The sequence below is a fragment of the Protopterus annectens genome, chromosome 5.part0, assembly GCF_019279795.1.
Source record: "Protopterus annectens isolate FY-2018-M chromosome 5.part0, PAN1.0, whole genome shotgun sequence".
Lineage (NCBI taxonomy): Eukaryota > Metazoa > Chordata > Ceratodontiformes > Protopteridae > Protopterus > Protopterus annectens.
Window position 1 is genome coordinate 916,646,025 of NC_056735.1, and position 27,200 is coordinate 916,673,224.

General features: G+C 38.7%; 1 protein-coding gene across 8 annotated transcripts in view; it reads left to right on the plus strand.

The window, feature by feature from the left end:
- CNTN5 (contactin 5) overlaps positions 1–27,200 on the plus strand; it is a 5,719,910-nt gene that overhangs the window by 3,273,670 nt on the left and 2,419,040 nt on the right. For all 8 annotated transcript variants that reach the window (XM_044072706.1, XM_044072701.1, XM_044072707.1 and 5 more), the window contains one exon: positions 25,901–25,996. In XM_044072706.1, coding sequence (XP_043928641.1) covers positions 25,901–25,996 — 96 coding nt within the window. The remainder of the gene's footprint in view (positions 1–25,900; positions 25,997–27,200) is intronic.

The window sequence follows — 27,200 nt, forward strand, 5'->3', positions numbered from 1 at the left end:
CGTACTACTCCCCAAAACAATTCACACCCAGCTTGACCCTGCCCCAACATACCTCCTCCTCACATGCTCCCACTACCTCCTATCTGAACCAACAATGACATGCCATTATGAGTACAAAGTAAGATTAACTATGATCTCATAGTGCCCACTCCTGCAGCAGGAACACTCCAGCGCAGCACACCAACACAGCAGAATTCATCACCTTCCAAAAACCACTTCCTGCAGAGCACCACTCTAACCAACAGGATATCCATACTGCGACAGCCTCCATCTCCATTTGAACCCACCTCCTTCAGGTCACCGACCGACGCCCCGTCCTCAGTACCCCACCTTCAGATCACCGCCTGATGCAATTCTGTGCACCTCTTAATACAACGTCCTTGCCCATCATTGCAGCTACTGGCATCCTAACCACTGTGCGATGTGCCATCATTGATCTGGAATCTCTGCATGCAACCCTGCAACTGCAAGAGCCTCGACCTCAGTAGTCCCATTTCCATTAGGGCACTGACCATTACACTTTCTGTTCTCCCTCATCTGTGACCTTTGTGCACCATCTGAATGACCGGGACATCCACTGAAACAACCTCAATCATCTTACGAAGTTCTTTTCTTCATGTCACCAGGTGATGCCTGCTCCATTTCCATACCTCACAATCTGCAAGAGAAAAACAAATTAATGACCTTGTCTTTCCAAGCAGTGAACAGAGATGAATTCTAAATCCTATGCCTTGTGTGTATGTGAAAAATACTTATTACTGTGACCCCTCCTTTAACCTTTAGCTTAAATTAACTGTCAGATATGATAACCGGAACCAGAAACTTTAATAGAGGGCCTAAATAAGAACTAAAATCTGCCCTAACCCCCCAAAATGAGAACATTTATTAGGACAGGCATTGACCTCGTAACCTCTTAGACAGGAATCCAAATAAAGACACAGCCCATAAACTGCCAACCTGAAGAAAGTGCAACTGATGTTATCAAGACCTTCCCAAAGTGGAGTTAAGATGAAACCCAAGTGTATATTACTTCCAATTCCAAGCCTAAATGATTTGCAAGTAGCACTCCAGAAAGCACCAATTATGTCTTGTCCAAAACACAAATATCTCATTTTCGGACTTGAGTGATTTGCCTTTAATTGAATTGACCCAATCAGAGACATCCATGAATTTAGGGACAACTGGGAAGTATTCTTTAACTTTAACTGGCCAGTTTCCTATGTATTATCAGCTTCGCAATATTTAACAGCTGTAAGATAAAATGCTGGCAGCAACCCTGCACCTACACCCATCCCCTCTCAACCACCAAGTCAGGCACCATAAATGTAATGCTAAATAACACTTCCTCCCCTTTTTTCAGTCAGTACATCTGGACAGCTTAGAAGGACCCGCATAGTATCAGCCAAAGTCAGGGAAAGCTATGAAGTAGGTTGTTCTGAAGGGTAGTAAATCTGACCTAACCCCACGCATTGTTAGAGTGACAGAAAGCAATCCCAGGGCCAACCACTGAACCCCTTGAAGGAAGAATTCTGGCAAAGCCATACACTAAAGTGGGACAAATAGCCCCAAAAGAAAATTGTAATATCTCTCCTACAACCTAAAACATTTAGCTTTACATTAACATGAAATCCCCATCATGTCTGTAATTTGAAGAAAGGGGGGGGGAATATATATATATATATATATATATATATATATATATATATATATATATATATATATATATATATATATGTGTGTGTGTGTGTGTGTGTGTTATTATTCCTGGATGTAAAGCCCATAAAAATGGTTGCAACAACATTTAATCCCCCTGACCGTTACACTTACTCGAAGACCATTCTGTTGCGACACTGCTTCATGGTTATTCATTGTGAATTAACTGAAGTGGAAGAAACTTACATATCCTACTCAAAGACAGCTAAAGTGTAAAATAATAGCAACTGGAAATAGTATTAAACAACTTTAACTCTGAGACTTAAAATTAACAAATCATTTTAAAGTAATTACATACCTGCCTACTAGTCCCTTAGCTTATGACTTCAAGGCATGGGATCCACGTCCTTCTGTTCAACTTTATAATAAACTAATTCATAAAGAACCAGTGCCATCAGGGAAAAAAATCATTTGTTTACTGAATACACTACTAGTTGGTCATGCCAACTTCATGATAAAATTATTTATCGTTTTTTTTTTTTGTCCTTTTGGCTGCAAATGCAAAATGCACCATGCTTCCTTCTTTAATAAGTAGAAAAAGACCTCTATAAACAGTAGGCGTCCCCTAGTAAGTGGCAGTTAAACACATCAATAGCCTTGTAACTCAAGGTGAATGCTTTTCACTAGCTATATTATAGCTATATTATACCATGCAACCCATAAATTACACACCAATCACCCTTAATCGACTTATACATATTAGTTGCCGACTCTACCCAGCCCATGTGCAATAATCACTTATTCTCCATCCAACCATCACTGAAAGAATGAAACAAGGAAAAACACACCCAAACCCACATAAGAGGGTGAACAGTGGGTACAAACTAAAGTAAAATACTAAAGAAATCGACCGCTATTATGCAGAGTGCAAAGTCCTTTTTTTTATAATGCCTCTTCCATGGACTGCCTCACCACAAATTTTTTTTTTTTTTTTTAATAATGCCTCTTCAGTGGACTGCCTCACCCTAAATCTCTAACCAGGACTTCCGCTAGGTTCAGTTGAGATGTCCACGCTGCAGCAAAACATTGTAATGAAACCACGCACTTCCCTCACTCCTCCCTTCCTAACTACCAACACAGAAACCCGCTCTGTAAATGTTGCCTGAAGTGTATAAAATACCTTCAGCAAGTTCACGCCAAAATGCGATTACTGACCCAGCTACACTTGTCTGAACCCCTTAAGTCTCTCCCCACCCTTATCTCATTTCCTCCCAATCATCCCTCCCTCCATTTAACCCTTTCACCTCCCCAAACCACTTAATTCCCATTAATATATCAGCCTAACCCCTTTTGAAGATATCCCTGGACGACTTGGTTTGTTACTAAACCTCATTTATTTAGAATTGTTCATTTTCAGAAAAGTAAGAATAAACTCTGCTGAACTGAATTTTCATACTTTTTTTTTTCTTTTTCTTTTTTATTGTAAGGGGAAATGTGGTAGTTGTTGAGAAATATTAAAGCAATGCCACCAGCTTTCCTCTTTATATGGTCATTATGGATAATAGTTTAGCAAGAAGCTGTCAAAGTTATTTATGCTGGGATTAAACAAAGTTTCTGTGAGAATATCAGGCCTTTGTTGAGTAATCTAGGCATGCAGTTCAGTAGTTTTGTTTCTCATGCTTCAGAAATTTATGGTGTCAAATATTAGATTACTGGGTAGGGGAATGGCCATTGTGGGGTTACACAAGTGTGTGGAAGGGAATTATTTTGATGTTGGTTGTGAAAGGTGGTACCAGGATTAGGGTAAACGTCTCTTCCTAGAAGTATTTTAGTCTACTGGGGCATTAATGGTAACTTGCTTTTGGAGAGTATTTTTCCACTCAGTTTTGTTTTGGTTTAAGTTGAAATGGAGATATTCAGTCTGTATTTGGAGTAAAGGTGAGGTGCATCATTAAATTGGTTTGTTGTGATGTGTGGAGACTGTAGGGAGGAAGTATGGATATGTGGCTGGGAGATGTTGAGAGCTTTATAGAGTCATGGTAGGATGAGAGGTGGCCTAGAATAGAAGGAGGAGAAGAACAGAGGATAACCTGGAGTAGCACAATTAAGTTAGGAGATTTGTACTTTATTAATGGCAGGTAATAAGGAAGTAGGAATCACGAAAGAAACAACAAAATGTAAGGCAGTAGGATATTTTGTGGTGGTGGTGTCTGAAAGCTGCTAGAGAGTGAGTATGAAAAAATATTTTCTATGAAGAGTTTGGTTTTGCTAATATATTCTCTGGAATTTAAGAAATAGATGAGTTTAAAAGGCTGCAGTATGAGAATGCCATTAAAATAGGAATTAGTGATGTTTTATTTGGGAAAAGTAGAAGATGCAATGTAGATAGGTGCTGTTATGCAAATAGTGCAAAGCAGTATGGGAGGGAGAAAGGCAGCTGGGAATGGTTCTAAAAGATTAAATAGAAGTTGTGAAATAGGTAAAAAGAAACAGGAGTGTTTGCATGATAGTAGTAAGGTTGTTTGGAGGAGAGTTACAGAATAAGCATCACAAGTGAAATGTGTATGAGGGAAGTTTAATAATAGATTAAGAGGGGCTAAACTCTTTTAGGGGTTGAGTTTTGTGGCACAGTTGCCCCAGTATTTGGATTGGTTGCAATGATTGCAGACTCCACAAGGAAAGAATACAGGTAAAAACTCTAGCAAGCTATCATATTGTATTATAGCAATAGAAATAATACTCAGATAAAAAGAGATGGAGGAAAGACTACAGTGAGTCAGAGCAAGAAAATATGGAAAAATTAGAGATGGTAAGAACATTTAGGAATGTAAGCTCAGAGCAGCTTTTGCATGTGATATACTTACAGAGAACCACAGTATTACAGTGTATCTATAGAGCTATATAGAGCAGGTTATCATGACAAAGCACTACACTGATAATCACAAAATAAATTATCACTTATTAAACATTCATGACATTAACCAGTACATCAAAAGAGCATTATTTATACCAAAACACCAGCAACTCACATGACATATATACTTGTTAATGGGCACATGTACAACGCTTATCTGAATTGAATGAAATTGATACAAAGCACATTAGCAAGGTCCTTTCATTGTTCTATACAGTATTACAAATAAAAGAAATGTAATAACATATGACACATACCCGCCCTGTGAAAGAAGGTGGTGACAGAGGAGAAAAAGAGATAACAGTGAGCGGATATTTAGTAATACGTTCTACTACAGTGACCCTCCCACCTTCAGGTCAGATTATAACAGAGTAATCAGTTTATAGCTAATACAAAGCTATTAACAGAAAGGTACCAAGTACAGCAGGTTTTCATTCATTTCTTGAATTCAGAAACCTGGAAGCTTGGGAGACTAAGCAACTGGCATATACAGAGTAATCTATTGGTCAACAGAAAGGAGAGTGGCCAACTTAGAAAGTGGTCATTAGAGTGGAAGGGCTTTTCCTTTGGAGGGAGAGTGGCAGGGTTACAACCACTTTCCAGCACAGGCAAGGCAAGTATTTGATAAGCTGAAGTTAATGAAGAGCAAGGTTTTTCAAGTTAAATTGCTTACACTGTACAATGACAAACTTCTCAGTGAAAACCTTTGGAAGTTGGGGTTAGTGGCAGAGCTCCTGCAGTATCAGTGTTGGATTTAGTGACCTCAGGTGTACATAATTTGCAGGGGACACCCTACAAATAATAATAAATCATGATGATGATGATGATGATGATATAAATGACAAAAGCTGGGTATAAGCAAAATTCTTATGGAAAGGTATTAAACAATATTACTACAAAAAGTAAGCTTTTCGAGTATATATATATATATATATATATATATATATATATATATATATATATACATATGCATGTATTTCCATTAGATTTAAAAATACATATTAATTTAGGCACACTTGAATAAGCAGCTATCATCTATTAAAGCTAATCAACATTTTTGCACAACTAATGTACTATATCACTGATATAAAACAACAGTTTGGCAGATTTTAATTTTAAATGTGTTCTTTGGTGGAGAATTTTAAGGTGATGTTGTAGTGTACTGGTTGACCAGATGTGCAGCAGCAGTCGCTGCACAAACCCCGCCCCAGTTGGCTGACGTCTTGCCGTACTCGTCAATAATAACAAAATATGATGTGGTTTTCATCCATATGAATATTCATCCTGCTGAGAAAGCCCATACATGTGGAACTGGGTATTCATGAAAGTGATTTGTATAAAGTTCTGGTAAAGATTTGCAAATATACCATGTAGATATTTAAACCCAATTAGGTATTTAATCACACAGCCTGTTCAAAATGGCCAGTAAGCCAGAACAGTATAACAAAGCCGTGAATATTTTATTGTGATTTCCACTTTACTTAGCTTATGGGTTTTCTTTGAATATAAATAATAATTACTTTTCCCTTTGCTTTTGCAGGGGGCAAGACCCCCTGCACCCTCCATATGGGGGTGATGACCCCCCACCCCCCCGCTACTTCAGTATACCAACTGTGAGATCGCAATACATTGAGGAAGAGGGTAAACATAGACTACACAAGGAATATTCTTGCTGTCACAGGCATTCTCATACTCTATTCCTAGAAACACTCAAAAGTCCAAGTGTGTTAATCAGCAGTCAATGTATGCATGATGTCACTGACACATTTGCCTTGCATGCCACTCATGCATCATTTGCATAGCGCATCACAGACATTAGACTTGTCACTCACTTCGGCCATACCTATTCCTGCGCGAAATGGAGTGTGAGCAAGTACATTACAATAACACCAATTTTAATATGTGTTAAATAGCAATATAACATATATTAAAATTCTCCTGCTAAGAACAAATAAGTGTGACCTTAATGAGTGCATAGTCTTTTGTGCAATCATAATGAAGTTGCCAGTCTAGTTCACACTGAAATAAATGGTTGTTATAATCGTCCTCTCCTCTTAGTCTTTTTGTAAAATCTGAAAAGTCTGAAACTTCATAATATCCTTATGTGCTTAGCGAAAACCTATTTTTAAGTCTCTATAGATAAGTGTTCTTGTATTATAGTAGGGAACATTCTTTCTATTTCCCTATATAGTATGCCCAATGCATACGTTGTTCCACATGTTAGAAACCTTATTTTAAAATAAGCAAATTGCTTCACATATTTGATTGGGTTAAAAATGTTTTACACATAAAATTCACTATTTCTACATCTAATAAAGGTGTGAATACTGATCAATGAAAGATTACAATTCTTTTTTAAATTTCTAGCACGTTACTATAACAAGCAGTCTCAGGGCTGAATTCATAAAACTTTGACATACCGTGGTAAGAGTATTTGTACGTGCTGTGGTGGTACAGTGGTAGCATTGTTGCCTCACAGCAAAATGTTCTCCTATTCGATTCTCGACTGGAGTGCCTTCTGTGTGGAGTCTGCATGTCCTCCCGACGGTTGAGAGGCCTCTGAAAGACATGCGTGAATGCGTGTGCCTTTGCTGAAGGTTGGGTGTCAGGCTGGCAACTCGGCACCATAAAAATCTACTGCCAATTACTAGCAGACTGGAGTTCCGCTGTGGTGACACCTAACCGGGAAAAGACCAACAACCACCGTGGTAAGAGTATTTGCAAGATAAGCAGCCATTATCAGTGTTTGTGTAATTCAATAACTGTAGCAAGATTTTGCCATCAGAAAAATAACATGGCTGGCCATATTATATGTTAATAACTGCATTTAATAATGAGGCAAAAATATGGCATAGTGATTCAGAAATGTTTCCATGTCATGCAGCAATGATGCAGCCATGTTAGATTTGCACATCACCATGATAAGTTGAAGTTGGATGGTGCAGTGGTAGCATTGTTACCTCACAAGAGATTCTCCAGTTCAGTTCTCATCTGGGGTGCCTTCTGGGTGGAGTCTGCATGTGGGTTTCTTCTGGGTGCTCCAGTTTCCTCCCAGATTACAAAGACATGTATCTGGAGTGTTTCTCCCCAGGCCTCCTCTGAAAATTGTTTTCATTCCAAGTCAGACTTTCCTGCTAAACAAATGTTAAATAAAACAAATGTTAAATAAATAAGGAAGTATAAGGTACTGAATAATGATAGGGGTTGCCACAACTATTGTTAACTATTGTCTGCAAGAGGTTCTTATAGCAGCCATTCCAACAAACAAGGGCATGACATTGCTCTGGATTTTCTGGGTCTTTTAACCACTATTAACATGACACAGACATAATTACCGAGTGGGCAGGGCACCATGCAGGAAATCATTGACAAGTGTTGGCTTCGTCTACAGCCCTATGGGAGCAGTAGAGTGTCCACAAAGGTATGTCTAGAGAATGGTATTGCCAAAGCAAGTGCTCAATCCTATCTAGGTGTATTCTTATTCTCTTGATATCATGTGTTACCTTTCTCTTGCACTCTGATTTTCAGTCACCTTTTCTATGCATGCTTCCATTGCATGTGTTGCCCTAGTGCAGAGAATACCAGTGATACAGGTTTTTGGGATATATGTTCCATTCATGTGTATTTCTCTTTTTCTGACAACTTGCTTACAAATCTCCTGAAAGTAACTATTCCTATCTTCAATGTGTAAATTATGTGTGTGCGTGCGCATGTGTACATGTGCGTGTGTATATGTGTGCATGTACGTGTGTGTGTGTGTGTGTGTGTGTGTGTGTGTGTGTGTGTGTGTGTGTGTGTGTGTGTGTGTGTGTGTGTGTATGTGGGAGGGAGTGTAGGCACTTTCTAACCTAATTTATTTTGCCATTGTTGAACAAAGAAGTTTGGAGTTATGGGCTCCTCTACCACCTCCATCATGCTAACTGAAAACCTTTTGTTGTAACATCTGCTTGCTTTCCATTTTCATTTCTGTCTGTCCTATACTGCCACTTCAAACCTATGGTATAATGAAAAATAGGTAGACTTACAATAAACATGCTGGGGACAGGCATATAATTCAAAATCATCTCTTTCTCTCTCTCTCTCTCTCTCTCTCTCTCTCTCTTTGTGCTTGTTGCATGTTGCGTAGCAACTCAGATGGAAAAGCTTTGGCATCCACTAATCACTTGTGCAAATATATCAAGCCTCAAAGCACATACCAGTCTGAAATAAATTATAGCTACTGGCACTATTCAAACTCAAATGCTGGCTCACTCTACCCATGCAGTTTTTCTTATTGTAGCGATACATTGGCCGGGTGTTTGAAATCCCTTGGGAGCTGTATGTCGTTTAACAACTGTTCAGTCTACAGTTTGTGCATGTGTTACATTTCCTGGATACATGTGTTTTATTACTCCTTTTTCTCTGACTGCTGCAGTGGCTAACCTTATCAGTAATTTGTGGTTATACTGGCATGAGGACTGATTTTATGGAATAACTCAGAGTAACAAAGATTCCCTTTTTTAATGACATTTAAAATATACTGCAGGTCTACCACTAACACTCTGAAGATGTCAGGACTGGTGCAAGTTGGTACATCATTTAACTTTATTATACTTCTCCTGTACTGTGAAGGGTCTATAGTACATGATTAAAACCTTAGGATATTGAACACCTAAAGGTCTATCACGAAATATCGAATCATTCTTTAGTGCTTGGACTTCAATGTGGCTGTGGGGAAGTTTGCAATGATGTGGTCACAGGTCTGTGCCGCAACCATAATGTGAGGCTTTTCTTCTTGTGCACTGGCCTGACTACATACTTAAATGATTAGCACACTGCTGCTCATCACACACACAGTTTCAGGAGTGCAGGCTGTGCAGCAAACACGGATGCTGTGTTTATGAATCTCAGGGTTTGTTTAATAGATCCTCAACTACATAACCATTAGAATAGATAAAGTACCAAATGTTGCCATTATTAAATCTCCAGGCCATACAGACATTAACTATCATTATATCTGTTGTTCACAATCTTCATTTCAAACACAACCACTTGACATATTTTTTCTTTAATAAGGATAGGGCAAAAGCAGTTTTGCTAATGCTTATATTTTAAGTCAAAATATTCTTAATAAATCCAGTTAATATATAATAAGAAATATTATCTATTGCCTATCTCAGAACACAGCTGTTGAACTAATGAACCTTATTAATAACATCCACAATTTTTTCTAGAGAACCTTCTTTAAATTTGTCCATCAAAAAATTGATCTCATTTTTGGCATGAAATAATTACTTTTTATAGGGAAATAATTTTGTATTGCACCTTATAGTAGTTTCATAGTATAGTACTAGGCTATCTGCCCTGGGGCATTTGTAAGCCTAGCCATAGTGATGTGGCTTTTGCCACCCCATGAAATGGTACAAAAAATGTACAGAATAAATTTAGAATACTGTGCCTCTGTCTAGTAGTGACACAATGAAGGTACCCTTATATAATAGAATTAGTTTACTGTGCCCCTGTCTAGCAGTGACACAGATGTGACCCTGGGTAAACTTACGATCTCTCATCCACTCATCAAGATTTCTCTTGAAGAGAGTCAGTGAGGGCTCTGCCTAATATGAACTGGGATCTTGTTCCAAAGCATGGGAAGCCTCTGGGTTATGAATCTATCCCTCCAGCATGTCCTATTAATACTTGTGCCGAGGTTTAAGTCTTTAGCTCTCGTGGTCCTGATGGATTTGGATTTTTTGAGGTGGAGCATGTCCATCAGATCCTGATTGGACATGGCCTTGTACGTCAGGCAGAGATCACCTCTGAGCAGGCGGTATGCTACTGAATAGAGCTGAAGTTTCTTTAGTCTGGCAGAATAAGACATATGTTGGAGACCCTTGATCCTCTTGGTGAGGTACTTTTGTGGTTTCTCCAGCTGTTGCAAATGCCGGGTGAGGTACATACCAAATGGGGCATTGTACTCAATCATGTGTCTGATGAGGGAGGAATATAGGGGTACAATGACATCCTTGGATCTGGATGTGAATCCCTTCATGATGAGGTGTGCAAGGTAGAATGTTTTTCTAACCACTTTGGCAACATGGGTGTCAAATGAGAGGTCGCTGTTGACTTGGGTCCCTAGGTCTCTGATTACTTTTTCCATACTCAGTGGGTTGCTGTCTATGTGATAATTTGTGGGTACTTTGTTTTCCCAAAGGGGATGACTATACATTTTTTGGCATTTAGTTTAAGGCCGTGACTCCGGCACCAGTTGTCCGTTTCTGTGAGGCCTTTTTGTAGGATGTGTGTGTCTGCTGGTGTATCGACTATGGCGCCTAGTTTGCAGTCATCTGCGAACTTTGTCAGCCACAGCCCTCCCATGTTTGCTTTAACATCTGAGAAATAAATGCCGAACAAGAGGGGTCCCAGGACAGATCCCTGTGGGACACCACTTGTGACTGGCTTTGAGTCTGACATTGCTCCAGCGATTTTAACTTTATGGGTTCTGTTCTTTAACCAGTTTGCAACCCATCTAGTGACATAAGGGTTTACTTTTAAGCTGTTGAGCTTATCTATGATGCCTGAGTGGGGTATTGTGTCGAAGGCCTTAGCCAAGTCCAGGTATGCTGTGTGGACTGCTTTGCCCTCATCAATGCCTCTAGTGACTGTTTCGAAAAAGTCAACCAGGTTTAAAAGGCAGGATCTGCCCTTTACAAAGCCAAACTGGGTGGGGTCAAGTGTCTGTAGGTCCCCTATGTCTCTGTTTATGAGTTCCATAATGATTCTTTCCATAGCTTTGCAGACCAGGCTGGTTAAGCTTATGTGGCGGTAGTTTCCAGGGTCTGTAGAGGCACCCCCCTTGTGGAGTGGGACCATTGTTGCTGTACGCCAGTGTTCAGGTACATATCCCATAGTAAGGCTAAGGCTAAATAGCATTTTTATGTGTGGGTTTAGCTCCTCTTGGAATTCACGTAGCACGCAACCCGGGATACCGTCAGGTCCCATTGATGCTGTGTTTTTTGCTTTGTTTAGGGCGGTTCTCACTTGGACATCTGAGATGACAGGGAGATTACATTCAGCTGGGATAAGTATTTCTTCTTTTGGGGGTGAAGGAGGGGAGAAATTTGCACTGAACCTGTCAACCAGAATGTTGGCAATATCTGTGGGTTCAGTGTATTTTTTGTTGTTTTGAACCAACTCTGAGCATATCTGAGGGTTTCCGCCCAGGTTTCTAACATAGCTGAAGAAGGCTTTGTGGTTATCTTTAGTGTCCTTAGCGATTTTTCTCTCAAAGTTGGCCTTGGATGTTTTTATGAGAGAACGTAGTTTTCTGCTAATGTTGATCAGAGATGTCTTCCCTTCATGGGATTTTGCTCTGACGTGCAGTAGCTTCCTTCTTTTGTTATACAATTTGTTTATGGCTGAGGTCCACCAGACAGGACGCTTACCTTTGGTGGAGAGGGACTTGGATTTGTTTGGGATAGCAAGATCCATGCATTCTTGGAGATGTCCATAGAAAGCATTTGTGAAGGATTTGGCATTGTGGGATGTGGTATCCACTGGCACAGTGGGCTTAAAGGATACCATCTCAGTCTTAAGAAGAGTGAAGTCTGCTTTTGAGAAGTTTTTCACTGTGGTCTTTTGTGCTGGGGGTGGAGGTGGGATATGTATATCCAGGGTGATTAGTTTGTGGTCAGATCTCACTAGTGAGGGGTATACTTGCGGTGTGGAGCATTTTGTCCCCATGTTTGTGATGATCAGGTCTAGTATATTATCTCCCCTAGTGGGAGAGGTGACTAGTTGTTCCAGTGCATTTGAATTTATGAATTCCAGGAACCTTTGGGCTAGGGTATTAGGGCTAGAATAATGTACCCAATCTATGTTTGGGTAGTTGAAGTCTCCCAGTATGATGGTATTTTGTGATACATTCATATCCTCCAATGTCTTCAGGAAGGCTGAGTGGGGTTCTTGAGATTGGGAGGGTGGTCTGTAACATACTACCAGTTGTATAGCAGTTTTGCCTATGGTTAGTTGCACCTGTATGGTCTCTGATGCTTCATGTGTTGCTACTAACCTGGAGGTGTGGGTGTCCTTGATGAATATGGACACTCCCCCTCCCTTTGTGGTTCGGCCCGGGTTTTGGGCTGAAAAGCATGATACGAGGTATAGCCTGGTAGCACTGGGGTGCTCTCAGGAGCCTTGAACCAGGTTTCAGTTACTGCACAGACGTCGATGTTCTCCATGCTGAGGAGTGCATCAAGTGCCTGCATCTTGAGATTTAGACTTCTGGCATTGAGCAGCATTACCCTTAGTTTTTTTCCATTTTTGTTTTTTAAGGAGGTGAGTTTGTCTTTTGAGCCTTGCCTAAAAAAGGCACTATGGGGGTGGCAAGAGCCTTAGCTAATATCCGGAAGCCCAGTGGTGACAGGTGTAAGCCATCCCTTGCGAAGCAGCGTGGCTTGTCCAACATGTCATCCCAGGCAGACAGACATTGGATCCCCTTAGAGTGACACCAGTACTTGAGCCAATTGTTAAAGCTGATCATCTTGTCTTTGTATTGTGGTATCATTCTTGGTGAGGGCAAGATGCTGCTCAGGGTCAGGGTCATACCAGCCTGGGCTACATAATCGGAGAGCTCCTCTATGTCTCTTTTCATGTAGTCCAGGGAGGTACGTCTCAGGTCATTCACACCAGCATGGACAATGACAGAGTCATATTTGTACTTGCTTTGGAGTGACTTGAGTGCGTGTGTTATGTGGCGGATCCTAGCTCCTGATAGACAGCTCACAGTCACCTTCTCCTTGTTCAGCCTGGTCAGCGGGACATCAGTGTGTCTGACTATAGAGTCACCTATTACTAGTGTATCAGGCAAGGTGTTTGGCCTTAAGGGCTGTGTTTCGGTTGACACACTGATTTATTGAAGTATGTGTTGCATGTGTTTTGTTTTGAGGTGGTGGATTTTTGGATGTCTGCTTTGGGAGCCTCTGTTGTTTTGGTAAGTTTTTTATTAGAGCCTCCGAGTATGTCTTTGTGTTTTTATGTGTTTGGTTTGCAGTTGTGGTAGGTCTATGTGGGACTGGGATTGTTGTGTGTGTCGTTGCCATCTCCTCCTGTCTGGTCATGCCAGCCCTGAGTTGAGAGAGTTCAGCCTCCAGTTTGGCTATATAGTTGCATCTCTCACATGTATTTGTGTTTGTTGGGAGGAGGAGAGGGTTGTCTGTGTACACGAGACAATTGTAGCATTGTCTCAAGATACACAGATTGACCAGCTGAACTGGAGACGACGCCAGTAATCTACCACTCGACATGCTAGAACAGTATAAGGGAGTGCTGTACCTTTAAGGGAAGTGGATATTCACAGGGGTGGTAAGTAGATGTAGTGCTTTACTTAGTACGAGAGTGCTTACTTAGTAGAGAAGTATTGAGAACAAGTGCTAGGCTTATAATATAGTGAGTAGTCTGGTTATACTAAGAGTAGAGCTTCCTTAAGGGAAAATTTGAAGAGCAGACTTGGCGGAGCCAAAAAAAGTTTAACCTTGTTTAACCGGCGCTGCGCTATGCGCACAACTGAGCAAAGCCGTGCAAACGCGGATTTTACATTCTTTCTCGTCCCCTCTAAGCATCCAAAAATAATTATTGTAACATCTGGAAAATATTTTAATCTTCTTAATACCAAGATGATTTTCAACAATTTCATACACATAGGTGTATAATGGTACCTTATATCAGTATCATAGCAGTCTATAAAAAGATCTAGAAAACTTAAAATTATTAATGTCTAATAAATTATTTTTTTAAATTAAAATATTTTTTTACCCACAGCATAATAAAACTGTTACTATACAGCCACTGTAAGCTTTTTAGTGGAAAATACAATAAAAAAATCCTTATCAATCAAACTTCATTAGCAATTCCTAAATGTCTTTTATGAAAGCATCCAGTTACTGAGCAAGGGTTTTTAAAATAAATTAAAATAAACTCCAAAAACAGGACATTGGTTCTATGATATAATTTTCCCCTGATACTACAGTGCATGTTGTTACCTTTTTTGTAAACTTTCAGAAGTCTATAGAACAAAGTGCATTTATTCTTGTCATTAACTAAATAAGTACATAACGTTTCCATATATATATATATATATATATATATATATATATATATATATATATATATATATATATATATATATATATATATATATATATATATACATATACATATACATATATATACAAGCAGTGGATATAAAAAGTGCACACACCTCTGTTAAAATGCCAGGTTTTTGGGAAATAAAAAAATGAGACCACAATAAATCATTTCAAAACTTTTCCCACCTTTAATGTGACCTATGACCTGTACAATTCAAGTGAAAAATAAAATAAATCTGTTAGGGGAAAAATATAAAAAATAAAAAACTTATAATAACCTGGTTGCATAAATGTGCTTTTACTTTCATACTTTCCAAAAATAATTTTATAGTACCTTTGTCTGGTAGTTAGCACTGAGAATTAAGGCAGTGAGTATTAATGATCTGTTCCATTTAGTCAATAATTTGATTCAGTTTCTCTTGTTTTGCCAGCAGTCCAACATTGAGCCACTTATCAGGCAGTATTCCCTGGTTGAAACTGAAAAAGGCCCATGGATCAGAGTTCCATACAGTTTAACAAACACAAAAAACATATTCATGATCTACTACAAAATATTTCTTTATCATATAATATTTCTTACATTTTCATATATGCATCTGAGTGTTACAGTGTGATATGCTCTTTAGAATGATCCTAGGTTGTGAAATGTTCTATTGACATTTACATTAAATATATATCATGTTACATATTACTTAATTTCTCCTATAATGCCACTAGAATATCACCTACTATTGGGCAATATTTTATTCCATTCCGTATGAAAAAGCATTAGTCTTGTTCTATTTTGTTTATATGTATATGTTCAAATGGTCTCTATATCTTTATGTATATATGTTGCAATGTATTCTGTACATAGCTACTTTTTGGAGCTTTTCTTTCCAGTCTTCTGCCAAGAAGGAGTTTCCAACACAGCTGGACATTCCCAAAAACAAATACTATAAATAAATAAATAAATACATAGATCTTTATCCTTGTGAATGACTCATTTTCTCTTATTGTCTGATTACTGTTTGCTCTTATTGCAGTTGAATTAAAGCTCAGATCTTATCCTGGGTCAAAGTATCAGAATGTAGACATTTTTTAAAGTTCTGTAGAACAATTAGTAGCTCATGTGTTAGAGAAGCCAGAGATGGAGAAGCACAAAGGAGTGGCAATTTTCAATTGGTTGATATAAAAACCAAAACCACAAAATGCTGAAAACACGGAACAGCAAATTTTTCCTAGGGAAAAAAAATTGCTGCTCTGGGAATAAAGAAACTCAAACACAAAATAAAGTGGGAGGCTTTGATCCACACACCCCCGCAATGTGAGGGGCTGTGCCCCCCACACTGCCCCTACTTAAATATACCAACTCTGAGATCGCACCACAGGAGAAGAAATGGCAAAGTCCCAAAAATGGCCCAGTGATTTTTATTTCCCTGGGAAAAAAAGTGCTGTTCCGTGCATTTGGGATTTCATGGTTTCAATTTAAAACTGTTCATCAAACAGCATTCACTATTTTAAGCGTTCGCTGATATAATAGGGAACCATTCTCAACTTGGCCACTTAAGGATAGAGGATGGGGTTTTCTCTGCAATCTGGACCTTTTCTGGTGATAGGGAAAGTGGTGTAATCATATGGATGGTTGCCATTGAATTCAGTTTAGAGGAGGGTCTTGTATTAAGTGAAGCTACATGTGGTGATGTTCATTCTTTTACCATCTCTGCCCAGTTATGAAATTACAAAAATCACTGTCATTAGATCACTAAAGGGACTGTACACAGAACTGAGATATATAGGTTCATAGGTTCATAGATTAGTACTAGGCTAACTGCCCTTCTGGGTCATTTTAAGCTTAGCCAATTACCCCATGTGAGAATCAAACCCTGTACCTTGTGTCTGTAAGGCAAACACCTTAACCATTATGCCAACCTCCCACCCCTTGGCACGGATATCCTTTTCATACAGTGATTCATATACAAAGCCAGAATCTAGCCTCATTTTCACAAATAAGGAACAAAGTATTTCTTCTGGCCAGTGGTGTAGAGGGATAAAGCCCTAGCAACAACCCAGGTAGTCCAGGTTAAGTTAGTTTCTCTGGTTCTGCTGCCTATCTAAGTGGGAGGATGGACTATGGGCATCTCTTTGCAATGACTCTTGGTAAAGGCTGAGGACATCAGTGGAAGAGGCATGGTCCTCAAGGTGCTAAGTGGGCCTGAACGAGCTGCTGCAGAGGTGGGGGCAATACTCCGCTTACTCACATTACACACCCATCCTAGACAGAATCACACTGCCATGATGAATGAGAAGAATGGGTAAGACATATAGTAACCCACCCCTTACCAGAAGGATGCAAAGATATGTTGAGGTCACAGTATGCTTAAGGATCCATGACTGACCACAGCAATACTGGAATAATTCCAGGGAGCAAGTATTAAGCTGGTAGACCTGGCATGGACAGGATACTGGGGTGCCAAACACAATGAATGAAAGGAGGAAAAAAAATTAAAATTTACTGGTGATGTATTTCAGTGCTTTCTTATTTTTGATACCAAAATGTGTATGGAAGGAAAATGTGTAGGAAACTTTTTTCAGCAGGTTGAATCACATTCCAACATCAGAGAAGCAGCAACAACATAGAGGATAACCCTAACGAGGTGCATATAGGTCTACATTAGTGTGTCGAGATCTACATTTGCAGTACCATGCACAACTGAATAGCTTCCATTTGGATCCTCCCTGTTGTCAGAATAGTATTACTGGGCAAGTGTAATTATACTAAAAAGGCACATGCAGTTACACCCTACAGAAATGTTTCACTTGTCTGCATATGCAAGCAGGTGCACTCTTTCACCTATTTGCATATGCACCTAGCATGGAATGGCAGCCCACTGAAACAGGACAGCCCCCTTTCAGCCTTGAAGCCTCAAGTCATGTGCAGAAGAACGTCTGTCTACCTATACAACCTTTCCAATCCAAACTGTCCTAGGTGTATATATGTCATCTACTATTGATGGATGGCAAGAGTTATTTATTTATTTATTTATTTATTTATTAGTCTTTGTTGACCAAGAAAATCTGATTGGGCAGAACCCATTTTCAGAGGAGGCTAAGGTAGTAAAGCTCTGCCACAGTACATTTATATTAACAAGTGAACTTCAGACAGTTCTCAGAAAAACAACAGTTATATTTCTCATGTAACAACAAACATAAGTACAAGACAGTTGTATGCAGTAAAGTATTTACATCAGTTATAAGTCTAAACAGTTGTTCCAGCTGTAAAATCTTGTAGGAAGTAAATGGACTGATACTGCATAAGGGAATCATTATTGTAAAGAAGTTTAGTGTTCTTTCATTTCAGTAAAGGAAGATTTGCAAGGAGTTCAAAATACTTTTAAGAACTTAAATATGTAGGAAGGAAGATTTTAGTATCATAAATTTGTAAAGAGTTGATAAACTGAAGTAAATTATTAAATTACATAGAAGGGGAGGGGAGATATCAGTCATGTATATGAGGATTGTGGTAATAACATATGAATGAGAGAGCATGGTACTGGATTGGTTTTATTTAGGCTGCATGCTCCAAATTGGTATATCTAGAAGGTTTATAACTTGGGTATAAAGAGGATGTATAAGAGGGGTAGTGTAGTGGATGGGGCAGTTAGGAAAAGAGCAAGATGAGAAGTTCTGTTTGGAGAGAGTGAAAATGGATATAGTAATTCATGTGCAGCGGGTTGTCCAAGTTCAGCTGTGCAAAAAAGAGATCTTTACTGCAGGACTGCAGGATGTCAGGCAATTGCTGTTCAGGACAGCATCACCCATCATCTATCATCCTGTATATGGCTACATGTGGGAAACAGTGATGTATATTGTCAATGCTCTTAGTTGGAAGAGCCACACCATACATCAGTGTCAGAAGCATTAAAGAGCACTTTACAGAGAGCCACAAGGAAAGCAGACAACCAAGAGGCAAAAAGGGTAGCAACAGGGTGGTTTTCTCCCACATCCAACACTCATTGGGGAAGAATCTTCTCTGGTACCCCTGCATTGTAATGATAAAAGAACAGACATTATGCCTGGAAATATCATCATAGGCTCCACAAGCAAACAAATGCCCCTTTATCTGTCATGGAAACAAGTTGTGTAGGGATCCATACTGCAGAAGGCATAAAACTATTGCACATGTGCTTAGTGTACTCAAACAAGGGTGACTGCATTAATCAAAGTCTTGTCCTTAATAGGTACATCCAGTCATCAAGCATACATAGTCATGGAACCACTACTACAGGCATGTGTTTCATATTTGGCTGTGGCAAGCTAGCGGTCAGTAACATGCACACCATGTGCATGGGGCTTATGGGGTGTTTACCACATTGTCATTATGTATTGGCATCCAAAGGACACTCAATTAGTAGCATTATATTTTTGGAGGGGCTGGTATGCAAAATCAGTTTGAGGAAAGCTCCCAGCTACCAGGGTCTGATGATGAAGCTAACATGCATATCAAGTAAAAATCTTCAGACACATTGAAACCATCTGTCACATTCCAGGGTGGACATATATGCACTAGAGCTAAATACACTGTAGCATCACTTATATACACCCATTGAACTGCACAGCATGACATTGAGCCCACCAAGTCCATTTGAGCAATAACTGCCAGTGTTGGACCAGCAGAGGCAGATTAATGCATTTTGCCATACCAATGCCCATTGGACAATTGGGTAGAGGTGCAATACCACATTGCCCACTGTCTCAGCTAGCCCTGATATCATGTAGCAATCAGACTCAATCAACAAATGTTCAGGGCTATAACCCAGACACAGTACAGAGTTACACATATGGAAAAAGAGACAGGTTTTATATGGGCCTTTAAGAGACATTGCAGGCCAGGGATGATGCAAAGTTCAGCATTGTGAGCACCATGGCAGGATATGTCATTTTTATAATCACATCTATGCTGATGTTTCCTAGTCCTGCCACAAGTGACCAGCAACATAGTGTTGTCTGTGATTGTAGATGTATGTATACCCAAGAGAGATGCACTAGATAACTGTTGCATTGTGCACATTTTTCATCTGCCCAAGCTGATGTTCTACCGTGCAAAACATCACCAAAGATGGAGTCATCCACTCTCCAGGGACACTCTGGGAGACCCATTTTATATGCAAACAAAATACAGTTCCTCTTCTACCAGTTCATAGGGTCATAAGTGTTTACTAGGCTAACAAACACAATGGCCTTTTTTATCCTAGCCATGAATCCCAAATCTCTGATATGTTCTGTTACTCTTGATTAGTGTAAGCATGGGCCTGGGAGAGGAACCATTTACAATTTACCTGTGACCATTCGAGACACAGGTTCCAAACCAGGGATGAATTTCCAGTTTTCCACCCAATTGTTCAAGCTGCACTTGAATTGGGTTAGGGAGGAACTCTGCTTCACATGGATGGGGAGCCTGTTCCATAGATGGGTAGTATCTGAGATACATACTTATTTCTCCAGTAGGTCCTATTTATATCACAGGCAAGGTTTAAGTCCTTAGAACAGGTAATTCTGGTGCTGTTTGTTTTGTGGATATGCAGAGGTCCATCAAAGTGGGATATGACAATGCCCTGTATGCCAGCCATAGATCTCCCCTCAAAAGCCTGTAGGAGGCAGAATACAGGGATAGGGCCTTGAGGCAGTCTGCATAGGACATATTACTTACATCCTGTATTCTTTTACCGAGGAACCTCTGTGGACATTCCAATTGTTGGATATGCCTGGTTAGGTACATACCAAAGGGGGCATTGTACTCAATGATAGGTCTAATTAATGCTGAATACTGTGGAACAATGACTTCCTTGGACTTAGATGCCATACCCTTTGTTTATAAGTTGCACAACATAGAATGATTTCCTCACCACTGTAGACATGTGATGATTAAAGGCTAGATTACTATCTATGTGTGGCCCTAAGTCCCTGACTACTGGGTCAACTCTAAGGGGTGTGTTGTCAGTATGATAGCTACCAGAGATGGATGACTTCCCAAAGGATACTATTATGCATTTCTTGGCATTTAGTTTTAGTCCATGGCTCTGACACCAGTTGTAGCAATGTGTCAGCCCATCCTGTAGAACATTTGTGTCAGTGTGAGATTCAATGACAACTTCTAATTTACAAGCATCTGTAAATTTAGTCAGTCGAAGACCACTGACATTGGCCTTGACTTCTGAGAAGTAGGACTTCTGAGAAGTAAATTCCAAAAAGGAGCAGTCTGAGGACTGATCCCTGAGGGACTCCACTTGTGACTGGCCTCTTTGTAGAGGTGGATTCCGCAGTTCTAACTTCCTAGGTCCTGTCTGTGAGCCAGTTGGCTATCCACTGAGTGACATACAGGTTTGTACCTAACCTCCTGAGTTTGTCAACAATGCCCAAGTGAGGTATTGTGTCAAATGCCTTGGCTAGGTCAAGGTAGGCAGTGTGAACAATTGTGCCCTCATCCATTGCTTTGATGACCTTCTCAAAGAAATCCACCAGGTTGAGTAGGCATGATCTGCCTTTGATCAATCCAAGCTAGGTTACGTCATGTCCGGAGGTTTATTATATCTCTAGTGACCATCTCTATGATCACTATATCTCTAGTGATCATCTCTATGATAATTCCAGTTACCCCACACTCCATATCTGTGTCACGGGGGGGGGGGGGGTTCATCTGGACCTGCCTAGCCTTCATGGCACCAGTGACCAGTGCCATGGTGCATGGTCCTACTTGGCCTCTCACTCTCTACTCCACATTGCACTCATCCCACCCCATAGTCAAACTGTAGCTCTCCTAGTCATATCACTAAAAAAAATCTTACTTGACACAGATACCACACATTCTCATGATGCCCATCACCGCCTAGTTTGACGTAGGGTCCCCGAGCCTTGGTAGTGTAGGCTGTCATACGTCCACTATATATATAGGTATCTGTTCAAATGATGATGCTTCTGACAGATGGAAACGTCTTTCAGTGTGGTGTATGTGGGCATGTCTGCTGTAGAGTGTCACTTCAGCATGTATTACCCAGTACAGCTGTTAAATAATACCACATGCATTATTAGGTCCTGTTAAACACTTTGCTGCCACTGTGTAGATGTCAGCCCATAGTGGTGTACCAGGTATTGCATTTTGCCTGCACTTTCTTGCATAACGCATGACCCTTTTTAGAAGGGTATTTCTTGACCTCTGTTATATGTACACCATAGACATGCACTTAGCTATTAGGTGACTTAAGGGACGTCTCTGAGGTGGAAGCAGAGATACAGATGCCTAGTGAGTACTCTGTGGAAGTTATGAGCACTAGCAGGGTGCTCTATGGCTACATATATTATTAATCCCTGTGGGTCACACACTACCTAACAATGAACAGACTTGGTATTCTTTCTATTGAGATAGCTCTGTCTATGGAAATGGGGTGGAGCCTTTATTGCTAAATGTGCAATCTTTGCACAATTTATACCTCTTAAAACAAGGGGTTGTGGACAATATCATTGAAGCCACACATGGTGGTGTCTTTGTCCACTATTGTTTTGGGAAAACAGGTGTTTATATGTACCCGTTTAAACATTGTATCTAGAAATATGTTCAGCATTCTACCGTCTTACAACTGAGAAGTACCCATCAACACTGGTATTCATAACAGTTCCCTGTACCTTGTATGGAAAGTACAACCAAGAACAAATGAAAAAAGGTCCTGGGGTATGAAACCAAAACTAGAAACAACAAACTGCACCTATAGGCAATCATGTGAGACTTCTGCAGTTGAAAAACATATCTGAGACAATCGTAAAATAAATCCTTTATTTTGTACAAAAATACAGTTCTACACATGGCTCACAGAGAACTATTTCCAGAATCCCAAAGTGGGACTTTTTGCAATTCATACAAAGAATAGAATGTTTAGAAAGTGCATTATTGGTGTTAGCTTTGTTGATGTCATATCAGTGTTCATAAATTCTCTTTTTAAGGGTCTCTTCATTCTTACCAATGTAAAATGCTGGATATGAATCACATCTGGCTATATACATTAATCGACTGCTATTACAATTCCCATAAGATAAAATAACATGGTGTCTGTGCAGGTGATTTAAAAATATTTTTTGTTCCTGGATAATAAACTCACATTGTCAACATCTATCACAGCAATGGGTATCTTAGTTGTTGATACCTCCCATTGGTCTCAAATAACTTTTTAAAATTAGCTATTGTTGTATATACAACATTTGGGGATTCTCCTAAGATCCAAAATAATTCTTTATTACTTCTCAATATCATCCAGTTCCTACTAATAAGCTCATTCACTTTGTCAGAACCTACATTGTAAGGTAAAATCATGGCTCACTGAAGTCAAATAAAGTACCCATGGACTTCATGACCATTATCACCAGTTGTGTTCAACATATTATCTATCATGTATCACTGGGCCACGTTCTAATTGAGGGGGGGGGTGAATTTATCATCCCATCCAGTGTATATTTCTAATCTCAACTGTTTGACCATAAGTTGTGGATAACGTTGTTCTAAAAACACATGTTCGAGTTTATCAAATTCTTACTCCAGTTTATCCTTGTGGGATGTCATTCTGGCCACTGAAATAAACTGACCCATAACTAAACTATGTCTGAGATGGTAAGGATGAAAACTATGAAAAAAAAACAAATATGCTTTCAAAAAAGTTGGTTTCCTGAATATACTGGATTCAAAGCCTAAATGTCTGTTATAGATAATAGTGCCTAAATAATTTATACGCTCTGTGTGATATGAATAGGTACATTTAAAAAAAGTTGTGTAGTACAAGTATTCCAAAAACTGATTTGATTGCTCAACAGTACCTTGTCACATAACAAAAAGATCATCTAAAAAGCTCAGCTACATCTTACACAATGGATAGAACTGGGAGGAGAAGACATATTTCAATCCCCATGCTCAAGTAACCAAATTAGCAAAGCAAGGTGCACAGGAGGCCTCCAGATCAGTTCCTTTGATCTGCTTGTATAGTTCACCTTCGAAAAAGATAAAATTATTGGATAGAATTATATCCATCTAGTTCGTTAGTAAAGAAATATCTCTGTGTAAAAAATCACACTGTATGAGTGCATCATTGAACAGTGTAAGCCCATTATATCTACTATTAAAAAATATAATTCATCCCTCCAGAACTCTTCTATAATTCTATGTAAAAAGTCCCATGAGTCACATAATATATGAACTGGCAGCTTGTAGCAGGGTTTCAGAATTCTATCCAGAGAGACTCCAAGGGATATGTTTTAGCACCTCTGCTAACACTATAGGTCTCAAAAGTGGAAGTTTGCAAATATCACGGGTGTCACAGGGGTAAAGAAATCATAAAGGTTTTTGTTAAATAACCCTTGAAGAAAATAATCTTCCAAAAATAAGCTGATACTTGTGTAAGCAATGTTAACATTGCTACCCGACATCAACTCACAGATTATGTCGTCTTGCAAGATCTCAAGCAGCTAATTAGAGGAATCAGTGTGTGTGTGTGTGTGTGTGTGTGTGTGTGTGTGTGTGTGTGTGTGTGTGTGTGTGTGTAAGTTATTTGTTGGTTTATTTCTAGTCTTTGGTATACTATGGTATGGTGTGGAGTATATTAGTGTATGAGTATGCTGATTTGTTAGATTTTACTTTTATGGTGGTGGTCACAAAAATAAACCAGTTATGATTCCTTTTGCAAGGAGCAGTGATTCAGTAATGAGGACTTCTGATCAGTTGTACAGTTAATGTACATCTTTTTATTGAAGTGCTTGTAAGTCACTTAGAAGTCAATACCTCCAACTTTACTCTTCAGGTCATATTTCCTATAATAATTAAAAAAATGTTTGTTACATGAAGGTCAATACATTTCTAAAATGTTAAACACCATGTAACCTGGACCAGCAGGAAAAAAAAACAGAAATGAAGCTGGCAAATAATTGTTGAAGAAAACATATTAAACTATAATTTAACTACAAATAAATGTAAAGTCTGTATTTCATTTTATCGCACAAAAGCTCAACTACTGGATGCAATGTATGTGGTACTTATTTATTTTAGTTTTATTTGTAGTTAAATTGAAGTTTCATACATTTTCTCAACAACTATCATCTGGCGTCATTTCTGGGTTTTCCCTGGTTGTCCGTTCACATGGCATTTGGTTAAACTGTGGTTTTCTTCATGCAAATTTTGCCTCTTGGTTTTGGGTTAAATATTTATGTGACCTGTGCGGCTTTTTAAATCAGACTGAGGTCTGATGAAATGCATTATAAGAAAAAGTTGCAAAGGATTATTTTGACATTTCATTCTCAATGAATTATACTGCTATGAGAACAGTTGCATCATATATGAAGAATAACAAATTAGAAACAAAATGATAACTGATACTAATCAGAGAACAATACATTTTACTCTAGATACAGTTTTACTTAGAGGAGCAAACTAAAAGTCAGAAAGGTATCTTTGTTAAGTGGATCAACAAACCATATTCCCTCAACAAATTAAGAAATGTTTTTATCGATGAATGACTTCCTAACATTGCCAGGGAAGCAGTTCCCAACTGCAAATCGAAAGGCAATATTAGGGGGGATATTCATTACAAGTATGTTGAGAAAAATAAAATAATATTTCTTTGCAGCCTGCAAAAATGCCCCATTTCAAGCAAAGATGATTCATAGTATACTTTTAAAAACAGAAATAAGTATATTGTTTCCATTGCCAGAATAGACTTCATCAGTCTTTTTAGTTTTCTAGTGTTAGACTAGTAAATTGTTTGGGCCTTAGATAACCAAAATCCAGTTATAACTGTATAAGCCTGAGACTAACAACAGACATTGAGAGTAGAGTTCTACCTCAAATGTTCAAGAGTTATTGCAGCTTATATGCAAGCTAATCATTTACTAATAGAATGTAGCCCTGCAAAAATCAATCAATCAATCACTCAATCAATAAATAAATAAATAAATCTCTGTGTTTGTTGAAGGCAGACTTAGCAAGACATTTTTGAGATTTTTACTGTCACCAAAACTACCTTCATTGAGTCAGCATGATTTTGTAGACCTGTTCTTGGCCATTCATAATCAATTAACACATTGTCTCAGTATTAAGAAAATACAACTTTCGCCATCAAATCAATTAAGCATGATGTGACATGTACAGTATAAGTTATGTCTACTCCATTGTTTTTATACTCATTTGCTTCTCTCATGACAGACCTGGGAAATTTCAGTGGGCGAACAAGAAGTGCAGTTTCAGTACGAGAAGGTCAAGGAGTTGTATTGATCTGCTCACCTCCAGCGCATTCACCAGGTAAGATAGATAACATTTACCTTATCAAATATATTTTCATGAGAGAGATGATTACCTGATGTAATTCTCCCTTATCCCTACTCCTCAAAAATTGTCAGGCAGTTATGGTTTAGGTGCTTATTAACTTACTTATACGCAGGTTGTACAAAACAGTGCGTACCACTTATAAACAATTTCCAGTGATAACACAAATGGTGTCAGTGAGTTAGCTCCTTCATATATGTGCCATGTTTTTTCTAAGCTGCTTGATTCTTGAAATCTATCAGCCATTCTCACCTAATGCTTTGCACAGAATATCAGCGAAGGGTAAAATTTCAATGCCATTGGATACAATAATATGCACATTTTATTATAGAAAATATTACTAGTAATTGTATAAATGAATCTTCACGCAGTTCTTTAGCAATGAGGCAGCCAACTAGTTTATAATTTTGGTATGTTCATATCCAACTAAAACAACAAGCTGTATTACTTAAATATAAGTGATTACTTGCAAGACATGGACAGTGCTCCTTATATAAACAAAACTTCATCTCAGCAGATAATACTGAATAAAACACTTGTCATGCCTTTATTGTACTACTGCATATTGTTTGTTTACTGAAAATACAGAAAATGTAATTACAGAAAGAATACATAGAAAGTAAACAAGTTTATTTAATAACCCATTTCACATGGTACTTTGCACGCTGCATCTAATTCTCATTACCATTTGGCAAAACTTACCATTAATCTTAACTCTCTAAATGGAAGTCTCACTAAATAAATTGATGCAGAATTGCTATACATTTGGACTCAAGTACTTGAAAGCTTATTTTTAACCCTTGCAAGTTGCTTATATTTCCTATTGTTTGTGTCACTGTGGAGATAACGGGTTGTAAAAGGAACTTTCCCCTTTGGAAAAACTCTCCTTTTATGTTTTTACTTGGCGTTTCACTTTGTATAGAAATTGAATTTACACTCTTGCATTTGCTGTTAGAGGAATCATGCACTGACTTCTCACAACTGCAAAACCGAGTTCCTTAACACATCAATGTAAAGTGTTGTGTGTAACTAAGCCACTATTTTCTGTATATATATATATATATATATATATATATATATATATATATATGTCTATATATATATATATATATATATATATATATATTTCCTAATATGTGTTATACAAGCAGTAAACCTATATATTTCTGTTCCTCAGAGA